The sequence below is a fragment of the Stegodyphus dumicola genome, chromosome 8 (assembly GCF_044657685.1).
Source record: "Stegodyphus dumicola isolate Sdum_Otavi_A_Nest chromosome 8, ASM4465768v1".
Taxonomy (NCBI): domain Eukaryota; kingdom Metazoa; phylum Arthropoda; class Arachnida; order Araneae; family Eresidae; genus Stegodyphus; species Stegodyphus dumicola.
The window spans coordinates 144,000,019-144,012,912 of record NC_140775.1 but is presented as its reverse complement, the minus strand read 5'-3'; the positions used below and the strand labels follow the sequence as shown (position 1 = coordinate 144,012,912).

The 12,894-nt window shown below is 30.5% G+C and overlaps 1 protein-coding gene across 1 annotated transcript in view; it reads right to left on the bottom strand.

Annotated features, from left to right (window-relative positions):
* LOC118193374 (rho GTPase-activating protein 44-like) overlaps positions 1-12,894 on the bottom strand; it is a 72,466-nt gene that overhangs the window by 34,834 nt on the left and 24,738 nt on the right. Inside the window, exons 6-10 of the mRNA XM_035364453.2 lie at positions 6,085-6,208; positions 2,810-2,960; positions 1,412-1,539; positions 1,221-1,268; positions 994-1,060 (exon numbers count right to left, since the gene is read on the bottom strand). Of these exons, the coding sequence (XP_035220344.1) occupies positions 994-1,060; positions 1,221-1,268; positions 1,412-1,539; positions 2,810-2,960; positions 6,085-6,208 (518 nt within the window). The remainder of the gene's footprint in view (positions 1-993; positions 1,061-1,220; positions 1,269-1,411; positions 1,540-2,809; positions 2,961-6,084; positions 6,209-12,894) is intronic.

Below are 12,894 nucleotides of genomic sequence, written 5' to 3'. Positions count from 1 at the left end.
AATTACTAATACACACCATTTCCATGAACATATCCGAATGACTAAAAGCCACAAAACACTTATTTATCCAAGTTCTATTCTTGAGAACTGAATGGGATTGCTGCCTGAGGTTTCAGTTGAGCTAACTGGCTGCAGCTGTGAAACACAAATAGTTTCTTCCAGGGTCTAATCCTGGTGACTGGATGACTAGCAACATTTTATAGGATTTTAATCCATTCTCATAGCTGTCAATTTGCTTCGCATCAATATATGTAGCATTATTCACACAACAGTGTATACATTTATTTTATTTTCATCATGTTTAAAAGTTATTTGATAAATCAAAGCATAAACTCCCTATTCAGGATTTTTTCAGATTAAATTCTAAAAAAGTTACAAAATGAAATTAGCCAAAACACATAAAATTTAGAATATCTAATTAAATATCGATATATCTTACATCAGAATGTTATCATATTATAAATAGTTCAATAACCTAAATCATGCATCGTAAAATAAATTTAAGTCAGCTTGTTCTTTTGATATGGCCCTGTCCCACAGCAAGAAATCCTTTGTGAAACCCAATTTTTGCACAAGAATCTCCCAATTTGTAGCTATGCATCATTTGTAGGTATTCATCACATAAATACAAACTAGTGTTCCCAGAAAATACTTTTCTTTGACAGAAATTCCTTGCATGTTTTATCATTAATCAATTAACCAACTTATTTAAAATTCAAGTTACCTTAATTTTAAATTATTGAGATAAAAAAGCATTATTCAAATAAAAACACATTTTATGTACTGGTTTTTCATATACAATTTCTTTTTACAAGTTTTTTACCAGTAAAATTGTAAATCATTTGTTTTGGGGAGTTTAAATAAACAACAGTTTATTCATTTTAAAATACAACACTCAATATTGTAAAACAATGAATTTAAATACTCTGTGTTTATAGCATGACACTGTTATTTTCTATCAAAAACTAAAATTTTCATCTGAAAAATACTAACCTGAAACAGCATGAGGATCTCTAAGGAACTCAGTCATATCAATTTCCACTCCAGCATCAAAGGCACTCTAAAAACATAAAAGGACAGCTAAAAGCCGTGTAATGTACAAAATAATTACATCAACATATAAAATAAAACATCTTTTAATTAATCCCCGAATGAAAAAAGTCCAAAATTTGAAGAGATCAACACCGAATTTTTATATATACACATACATAAAATTTTACCTTTAATTTTTTAAGTTTAGATGCACTTCCTGCTATACGAAATAATCCCTAAAAATAAAAATAATATATGTATAGAAAGCTATAAAATTACAATGCACAAATAAATTTCATTTCAGTAAACTTCAATTACACAGAATTTTGCAAGCACAAAAGACAATACATTTATTGTAAAGGCTATAGCTAATACTAACTTCTTCCAAAACACCATACTCAAGAAGAAATAAGACACATGTTTCTATAACCTGAGCAATTTCTCTATTTGTAACTCTTAAATGCTCTTCTAAGGAACACCCATAAACAGGTTTCTGAGAAAAATCAGCTGAAATGGAAAATATTTCATTAGTCAATAAAAATAAAAACAAGTGTTACAACTAACAAATTGATTCAAAAGCAATATTGAATTGATAAAATAAAGAAAAACGGACTATCTTTATTCTTTGGTGGCTGGAAACAACTTACACAATTTTTATTCCCAGCTTGCACAAACCATTACAGGAAAACTAACATTCCTCTTGAAATGAAAAGGGAAGACAGGTTCCTGTTCAGTTCTTAAGCATTCACATTTATTTCAGAGATTTTATCTTTATTAAAATTGATGAAAAAAAAATTAAAATAATAAATTAATCAGTTTCCTTACATAAACTTACCCATAAGAAAAATGATCAAAGTTTCATCCCTTCCCCAAGAGGAAAAAAAACAAGGTCTTTAAAGCTTAGAAAATAACTAAAACACAACTGTTTATATTACTTAGAAACATGTCCACATTAAAATTAAGAATAAATAAGTAAAATTTCCCTATCTTTTAAGTACTGAAAATCTGTTTAATTAATTATATTAATTAAATACATTCTGATTAGGTGATTTAAACTTTAAATTCAAGAAAAATGGAAAATTTTATTTAGATAATATATCAAATGTTAAGGCTTTTTTAAACTCGGGATTTTGAAATATTCTTATCTACTTCAACTTTCAATTAAACCAAGTTTTTACATAAAATCCTGCAAAAGTATGAAAATAATTATAAAGTATATTAAATTACCAAAGCAAAAGTTTCCCCCCTCTCATGTAACTTTTCATGCCTTAAAATTTCGTGTTAAGGAACATGAGGCATATGTTAGAAAAAAGGAACACAAAAGTCTTCTGTTGCCCAACACTGTTGGTCTGAAAATCACACTTTCAATTTTTCTGCTGCCAAAATTATTCAAAAAACATCTTTCATTGGTGAACTGGATTTTCTAGAGGCATTTCACATTCAAAAAAACTTTCTGTTCTAGTAAATGACCCTAATTCCAATTCATCTTTGCCTTCAGCCTTTAAGAAATTATGTTTTAGTTCTGGTTTCATCAACAGATGGCGCCAGTGGCTTCTATCCTGTCCAGGCTTTCTTACCTTATCTAATCATTATACCTTATCTCGTTCATTTGCATTTTGGATGGTTCAGTTAAACCATTGAAATTAGTCCTGTAAAAATTTGGAAATATAACGCTGTTTTTTGTTGTTTGACTTCTGAATTAAGTTTTCAGTTTTAGTTATTTATGAAAATACACATTCTAGGCCTTTTTATCATATAATAAAATAAACATACTTACATATATGATTTTCCAGTTGAGGAAGAGAAGCTTCTAATACAGCTAATGCATTTCTATGATAATTTGCTTGCAGCTGATGAAAATGAACAAACAGATGGGCTAACTGAGGTTCTTTGCTGATTAATGAAAACATTTCGGTGGCTAATGCATCCTACAATAAATATATATATAAAACAAAAGAAAATTCTTTAACATAATTCTTGTTATGTTATAGAATTTGGTTTATGACCATTCATAAACCAAGTTCAGACATAATTACATTCATTATACATCGGAAACTGAAACAAATATTAAATTTTATATTTTCATAGCTAAAAGTATTATCATACTAGTCTCTAAAATTTTGATGCCAGTGCAAATTATGTTAAAATTAATATTGTAGGTATAGGAAAAAGAGAACTAAAAAATCTATTCTTTTGAAGTATAGACCATTTTTTACAGTTAAGTTAGTTTAAATAATTGTTGCACAGAAGTCAACAGCTAAAAGAAACTGGAGATGGAGATGGGTAGTTTATTTCATACGTGGAGGGAAACACAAACTATTTATGCAGCCAGGTCATTCCAAGATTTTCTCATATAATTTGTAAGTCATACCTTTATATTTACTAAATTAAAAGGGTATTTTAGAATCCTGTAAATCTTAGTATTTTAATTTCATAAAGTTATAATGTTTCAAAACACACAGAATAAAAAAAAAAAAAAAAAAAAAAAAAAAAAAAAAAAAAGGATAGAAAACATTCCCATAAATATGATAAATTTGCCTCTCAATACACATAAATATTTTTAATTTCTTCTTCCCAAGTATTACAAAAAATTTTAATTTTTTTATGCAAAATTTAATATTTTAATAATTGTTCATTGTAAAGAAAAAAAAATAAGACTAACTTAACCCGTAACAGGGAAGGTCAAATATTGTTACATAACTGGGAACGTGCGGTCAGAAAGACAGTGTCTCGTTATGGTTTAAATAAAATGTTCTAATCAAAATATTAAAATTTTATTTTACCCATACATTCTATAAACACTTATCTTCGAACAGAAAAAAAAAAAAAAAAAAAAATATATATATATATATTTTACAAAGAAATCAATCAACACTAGGAACATCTTTTCTGCAACATGAACTTTTTTATGAAAAACCACTTGCAAATATAAATTATGCAAAACAAAGCAGGATAACTATTATTTTTTATGAATAATTATTATTTTCCATTAATTTAACATGTGATAGCTACATTCAGATGAAAAATACAAATATTGTATGAAACATAAAAAAAATAACAGTACCTTAACTATCAGTAATACCATTGTGTTCTTGCAAAAAATATCAACTTACTCAGCATATTCTTGTGTACGTACATAACAAACTGGCGTTTTACAACTTACGCATTAAATATGAAGTTTTCAGTTCTTTTTTTTCTCTAATATTTCGTTTGTGAAAATGACTTCCCAAACACTTTTAGGATGCATACTTTCACCCAATTTTCCACATGCTCTTAATCCTGGATGATGAACTATATTATGCGCAGGAGTTCTCACATTTTGTTGAGATTCAATAGATGACCACTTGAAGCGGTTCCTCCCATAATAATATTTTATAGATGAAATGGCTTCAGTCTCTGGTTCAGTGCATTCATTGTCAGATTCAGAAAATTCTAATGTCGTGAAATGCGAACTTTCATTTGTAAAATCTTCTTGGCATTCATTCATCTTCATCGCTAAATTAACTTTTCACTTCATTAAGAATTCTTTACAGCACTTCTGCATAACGCGAATTAGAAGGATATATGATATTTCTCAGACCGAGTCTCAGAGCCATGTTCCACCTGGGAAAGAAATTGTAACACTGAGAGGGAGGTGCGGTCTGACATACTGCTCTCAGACAATGGAACAGAATTTCACAATGAAGAAGGCGCAAAAAATTTTCAATATGTGAGAATTATCAAGGTCACAAAAGGAGAAGCTAGCAGGATAATCCACTCAATCAGACTAAATATAGAATAGGGGTGATAGGAACAACATTTGTAGCGGTCTCCCAGACCCCACCTCCCCAGTTACAGGTTAATACCTGAAAACAACAATAAGACTTCTTAATATCAGTAACTCTTACTCCTTAACCATTTCCGGGACAGTGTGTTCGGTGTGAACACACCCAAAATGTTCCCTCTTTAGACATTGAAAATAATCGATAAAAATCAGGAAAAATACACTAATGGTTACTTTTAATCTCTTTTATGAATAATAGATGGCAGCACCACACAAGCAAATCATTAATGTTGAGATTACTTTTACTTTTAATTTTTATCTTGGAAATATTGCATATAGTGAAGCCTTCAGTGTATGGTGTGTTCGGACTGAACACACTGTACTGGTAGCGCCTGTCACGTGGCAGTGAGTCACAGAATCTGGTCTCATGCTTCAAATACAGGTACGGCTGAGAGCGCATATTTATTTATATTTGTTTTTATTCTTTTCTGTTTTTGGTTTTGAAGACCCCGGTGCTTTGTTTTCACTTAGCTATTTGATTTTCAGCGAGAGCAGACGCTTTTTTTCTCTTGCTTTCATTGTGCGTAGTTTGCTTAGTTTTGATTTCTGTAGATTTTTATTTGTATATATATTTAATAATGATTTTTTTCTAGAAATAATTAATCGTAATTATAGTATTTTAATGATTTTTCTTATAAATTTTAAAATTGTGTAAATGGCTCGGAGAGGCCTCAGCAATGAGAGTTTCCTTTTTTGGGGTAGGGTGTAGAGTAGCAGGCCTCCCCGTGGTGCACACTGGGTTATGCTAAATCTGGTACAGAGATCAGATTCTACTGTTTTTAAATCATAGACAAAGTATTTTACTGTAATACATGCTTCACAGCAATGCTCACCTATCATAGCTCGTGCGGCTGAGTTTGTTCGCTTCGGACACACCCACAAAATGGAAACAGTTTGTGCAATCTTTGTTAAATTATACCTGCATACTCTCCTAGGCCTAAATAGACTGCCTACATTTTTTTTTTTTTTCTTTTTTTCTTGGTAAAATTCCAACTTTAAAGAGTAGCATGCCGGAAAGGGTTAACTCAGATACTGCAGAAGCTAATATAATGATCCAAATCAATGTTGATTCAGGGAATCAAAAAATAGCTATCAAAAATTGCACAAAATTGCTTTTAATTACCTTCCCCCCTCCAAAAAAACTACGAATATAAAAAAAAAAAAAATATAAATGCATGCGATAATTTTTATTTAAAGGAACTTGAGGAAGTTTTGCAATTCATTCATACCCTGCACTGATCAACTTTTTGTGAAGCATCTTCTAATTCATCCTTTAAAGTATCAACTTTAACCATAGCATTGACACTTGAATTCGAAGAAGTTTGCAAACTATGCCTTTCAGCCGTCTGGAATCTAAAATGAGATAAAAACATCATGCATTCATTAAAAGCAGGATAAATAATATGTTTACTCTGAGGTTTGCTGATTCTCTTTAAATGATAAAAATATCAATATGATTTTAAAGAAAACTTTCTGCAAAAAAATTTAATGAAATAACAAATTTCATCAACTTTTGGATATATGCTTTAAAAAGCTATGCAACAATTTTAGTATTTACATCATGAAGGATTTCTGTTTTATAAATAAAAAATTTTTAAAACCTTTTTCAAATAACATAAAATGTAACTTTTCTGGGAAAGGAAAAAATACATTTGTTTCTCAACTTGGCAGAAGGGTTTTGAACTACTGCCATTTTTCAAATAACATAAAATGTAACTTTTCTGGGAAAGGAATAAATACATTTGCTTCTCAACTTGGCAGAAGGGATTTGTACTACAGTCAAAAGTCGTTAATTCGGACACCCGTAATCCGGAATGATCTATAATCCGGACCTCAAAGCTAAAATCTTTCTGCGCATGCGCCGCATTGACGCATGCGCATAGGCGTTTTACTCGTGTGCGCAAGACATTTACGACTGCGCATATGCATCTGCGCAAGTGCAGAATACGTTTTCGCGTGCGCGTTTAATGTATGACGGACGGTATAAGCTAAAATTATCTAATTATCTATTTCAGTTAATGTTGATAATTGCGTTGTATTAACTTATCTTCAAATTGGATCCGGCTTATTATTTTTTGCAGACTGTAAGAGCAATTTTCTAAAAGTAAGCTTGAACTTTCGATTATGTCAAATAGAATTTCCGATGCTGGAGCTCCGAAAGGATTTAGAAAACGAAAGTATGTTTCGATGTCCATCAAACAAAAAACGAATTGCTACAAAAAATGAATAAAAGCATATCCTTTGTTTATCTAACCGTTCCGAAATCTGTTTATCAATTTCACGCTGCTCTGCGCGGGGGGGGGGGCACGTCGCGGCGCGCAATGAACTGGAAGTTGATCTGTCAACACTATCGTTATCTTCAGGGCAGATGTTTTTATTTTAGTCGGCTTATAATTCCTTACTAAATGTAGTATTTAATTTCGATGTACTCCGTCTTTGATATGATTTAAATCAAATTCCTCGTCATTATAAATATCACGAATACAAATCACATAGTTTTCTGGTTGCAATTTTCTAATTTCGGCTATGAGTAAGGTATGCTTTACGCATCCGCGCGTTAAAAGAAATGTTTAATAAAGTAAACAAATAAATATTAGGCTTCTTTTTTGGTAAATTTGGATACCCTTTAGATCATAATTGCTCATTATTTTATAAATTACGGTTTCATATTTTTAGTTTTATAATTTCTGCATGCCATCTTACCAGATTTAAACTGATGATCTATAATCCGGAAAAATCGATAATCCGGAATCGCCGAAGTCCCGACGAGTCCGGATTAAAGACTTTTGACTGTATTGCCATTTTTTATTTAGGGGGGGAGGACCATGAAAATTATTACTATCAAATCTGGTAGAGAAACAGATCTCAGAATATTAACAGAAAAGAAAAACAAAGTGTTATGCATTCCAAAGATGAAAATTAATTTCTTTTAGTTACTTCCATACAGTTTTTTTTTTTTTTTTAGGCTTTTGGATATCAAAACTTAACAGACTCAGAATAAGAAACACAGAAATCAACACTCAGAAGTCCTCAATATACAATAAATATAATAACTTCATTTACTTCCCAAATGTTTCAAGATATATTAAGTCAAGATTAATGAATTTAAAATTTCCATACAGAAAAGGTACAATATATACAAAATGAAACTTGGTTTCAGAAATTTTCATTAGCTATAAGCAAAAATTAATGTAATTTAATAAACAGGCGATTAATCACACTTAGGGGTTGAAATAATCCAACATGCTCAAACAATATGACACAACTGACTGAAAAGATAACACTGAAGACTGTTAAGTGTGTACTTCATAGAAAAACATCATAACAAGGCAAAAGAGAACAGATACAAAAGAAGAAATTTAACAAATAAAAAGTGCTGTGAAAAACAAAATCAGTAATTTAACGGCAAACTAACTTTTTTACTCGAATCAAATATACACCGCAAACATTTTATCCCTTAATATACGATAAAAATATGAAGTTCTAAATATACATGTGATATATGTATAACGACCACTAAGATGTACAATATATAGATTTATGTACGTTAAATTGGGAGGATGGGAAAGATTGTGTAAATTATCATCAAACTAAATCATATAGCATCATTACATAGCATACCATGTGTATTCAAATCGACAAAAGTGATTTCAATAAATATATGAAACTTTTCTTTAATTCTAAAGTGAAAACAATGATTTGTATTTTTGTTAATTTTTTCAAGCATTATTTCACTTACTGAAATTTATTTAGTTTTTATGTTTAGAGAAACAGTATCTTTGGATAATATATGTATAAAATTGCTTCTTTCAGTCATTATCTGCTCAAGGTATAACAATATTACAATATTAAGTGTTTGAGTCAAACACTAAAAAGTGATTACCTAAGTAATAAAAGCAATTACTTAAAGTAATCATCTAATTACAAAAAAGTAATTACCTAAAGGTTTTATTTTAATACTGTTAATTACTACCTCTAATGTTATGTTTGAATGTATTCTGAAATTATCACCTAGTGCTGGCATGCAGTTAATTCAATGGAGATATTATACATATAAGATATAAATATGATCACATGCCATATTTTAAACATTAAATGCAAGCATATTTATACTTATATTTTGTGTGTGTATTTGCCATTAAACTAAAAAAGTTTAAATTAAACTTCATCAAAATATTAACATTGATAATTCAAGAGTAATAATGTACATCATAATCCAGTATTTCCCAATTTTTTTAGCATTTTGAGCATTGCGAATTCATATACAGAGAGCCGAAAATTATTTCAGTCCACCTGAATGTAATGACTCTGGGATAGGGGGGAAAAACAAAAGATTTTTAGTAGAAAATAATGTAATAATTGATATACAAAAACTGCACATGATCACAACAATAAAGCTTACAGAGGTGATTAAATTACTCATTTACAGAACATTTTAAAATGTCGCCATGCTTTTTTAACCAATACTGAAAGCTTTAATTCTATTAGAAGCAAGCAAAGTTACATACATTCTTACTAGAATTTGAATGCACCACTACAATCAATAGCTGTTAAGTATGTAAACGTTACTATTATGAATATTTCTTTAATATCTAATATATATATACAATATATAAAATTTTTGATGATTTAAATATATCAATGAAAGACCAAATATTTGGTAATATTCTTATACATTTGGACCATCAACAGTGTATGTCAACTAGCACAGATATGTTCTGGTGAAGATTGAAACGAGAAGCTGAAAAGACAGAGAGAGAGGCTATAAAAACACCAAATCCTTTGCTGCTCTGCCTGGACTGAAGTCATTTTACATCCATTTACTTTACTCTGGTTGCAATAAATAAGTTTGTATTATAACATCAAGCACATAATTAAGTAAGTTTATTATTGGTGTTATTTTCTTTTCTCATTTATAATGTACTGCTGAACAGCTTATGGAGAGATCCATTCAGAAAATTTTTTCCCAGGAGATATCTTCATTGGCGATCGAAGAGGATCCTAAAGAAGGGAAGCTTTCTTTGCCTGATCAATCTCTTCCTGCCTTGCCAATGAAACAAAAAACTGTCATGACAAGAAGCAGAAAGATTATTAAGTTACCTTCTAGGTTCGATTGTGAATGCGGTACAAACTTCCATTAAAATTTTCGGTGAAACAAGACTTTTTCCATGATGGGAACATAGCTTAACAAACTCGTGTAGATTTCTGGAATGAACTTTTAAAATGAATTATTATTTTGAGCTGAGAACTTTATTGCATGTTTTATTTACCAATTGTATATATTATTAATCAAAAAGTGGGAGAATTTTCACATAATTACTCCATCTTTAGGTAGCCACAAAGCAAATCTGGCAAAAAGTGTAACAAAATAATTTTCTTGATGTGACTGGCATCAGTGTTTATGTTTAGAATTAATTTTGTTTTAAAAGAATAAATATATAATAAAATTCTGAGAAGAAAGTAGATTGGTAATCTATCCATTCTCAACATATACTGCTTGTTTTAATTCAACAGTTTAGTTGCATGTGGTGTTACTTCAGCTTTCTTCTATTTTGATGTAAATCATATGTTTTAATAATAAAGTATAATTTAAAAACATAAAGAAAATATTTTTATTCAACATTCACCAATAGTGCATGGTGAGTGTCTTCGGACATACACCAAGTGACTAAGTGAATGCTGACATTACAGGAAAAAGCTGACATTCTCTATTTTAGTCTTTCATGGTAACACACACATATACTGTATTTGATGGCATATGAATAAACTTATTTTTCTTAAAGGTTATTTTTTATCGACGGACCAGCTTCACTGCTTCATTTTTAATTATTTTATTTAGAAAAACATCATATACAAATATTTACAGTGAAGCAAAATACAATTTAATTGTGAGCTTCGGTTACAAGTAATTGCTCACGTCAGACCGGTTAGATTTCTTCTTCAAGTCTGCTGCCTCAATCGTAGGAGGCAATGATTTGGCGAGATTCGTTGGCGTAAAAATGCGCCAACATCCCGCCCGGCCTTGCTATGTTCACATGCAAGAACTTAACATAATTTTAATTATGAAATACCAATATTAAAGTTTCAGTTATTCATGTAAACAATAAAATATGTATAGAAAAATATAAAATAAGTGAACAAAACATGAATACAAAATTATTGAGAAAAATAATTTTCAATATAATTACTAACAACTGAGTAACATAATTCACAACTTGCTAAACTTCAATAGGCAATACAGCTATTTTATTAATTGTCCTTTTAAAGTCCCCTGTTTTGGTACGAACTTTTACAACACGGACTTTTCCATCAGAACCGTGGTACAATGATGTTATTCGCCCTAAAAGCCAATTGTTAATTGGCAGAAAATCTTCTTTAATCAAAACCATTTGGCCGATCATCAAATCATTTTTTTCAACCATCCATTATATCTAGGTTGTAAGGTATTCAAGTAATCAGACTTCCATCTTTTCAATTTCCTTTGGTAAAGGTTCATCCCACTGAATTTTTTCATTCCAGAGATCTTGGATGAGGCATTTAACTCGAATGGTGAAAAGGCGAAATTAATCCTAAAGGATCAAATATCTTCCCTATTGCTTGAAGTAAGAAGCGTTTCGTATTTTTGTCCATAGAAAGAAATTCCAAAAGATTTTTAGTATCCATAGTTAAATAATCTTCGTGCGTCTTCCAAGAAAGTCCCAAGATTTTAGTTTGGTGTGCGCCCAAGCTGAGAGTAGCGTCTGCAGGATAGGTATCGAATTCTTCATTCTTCCATTGCTCCATTAATTCAGCATTATTGCTAATCCACTTCCTGAGGACCATTCCAGCCTCTTCCATAATTTTCTTGGCGTTTTTAGATACTTCAAGTGCTTCTTCAAAATCCTCGCTTCCAGAAATGAGATATCTACATAAAAACACTGGTCTAAAATTTCAACTGTTTCGGGAAAATCTTCCTTGTATTTTTTAATATGATGTCTAATAGTAGCTGCTAACAGGAATGGGCTCGAACTGACCCAGAAATTTACTCGATTGAAACGGTAAATCTGTAAATTGGGCCTTTTATCAACACTTGGATCATCACTACTCCAAAGAAAACGAACTGCATCCTTATGTTCATCAGAGAGGCATATCTGCAGAAAAGCTTGTTTAACATCTGAACAAAATGCAATTTTGTTCAATCTGAAATTAATTAGTAAATCCAAAAGATTTGGATTTAAGTTAACCCCTGGCCACAAGCAGTCATTTAAAGAAAGTTCATTATTTTGATGACTACCCGCATCAAAGACGATCCTAGTTTTCGACGTTAAACTACTTTCTTTCCGCACAGCCTGATGAGGCAAATAATATATAGGCCTATTTAAAGTATTTTCTTTTGTATCAGGATTTACGATGCTGATTATGCCTTCTTTTAAATAATCACAAATAATTTCACGGTATTGTTGATGTAACTCAGGATTATGACTAAATCTTCTCCACAAATTCTGAAAACGCTGCCGCGCCAAGGAATAATTATCAGATAATTCTTCATAATGTTTCCTAAAAGGTAATTGTACTACATAACGTCCATTTTTAAATTCAACGGTGTCATTAAAAATTTCCATTGCCTGATCCTTTTCATGCAAAACTGGATCATCACGAATACCAAGTCCCTCTAAATCAAAGAAAAGTTTTAAAGTATTTTGAAGAGAGTCATTTTGCACAAGAAAACAATGTCCCTGATAAGAAGGTTGTATTTCGTTAAGCTTCCCGCATGCGATCCATCCGAATTCAGACTCTTTAAACAATAAATCATCATTTATTTTATACGTATTATTTTTCAAAACCTTAAAAAATAAATCAGCACTTATAAGGGCATGTACCTCTGAAGCTTCATAAAATGATTTGTCAGCTAAATTTAAAAATTGTGGAATTTCTACTTTCGAAATATCTAACGTAGTACACGGAGTTAGTCCTGTTATCTTATTTACAATCAAGAATTCAACTGGTTCATTAAAGGTACATTCTTCATTTGAAATAAATGTATTCACTTTCCATTTAAT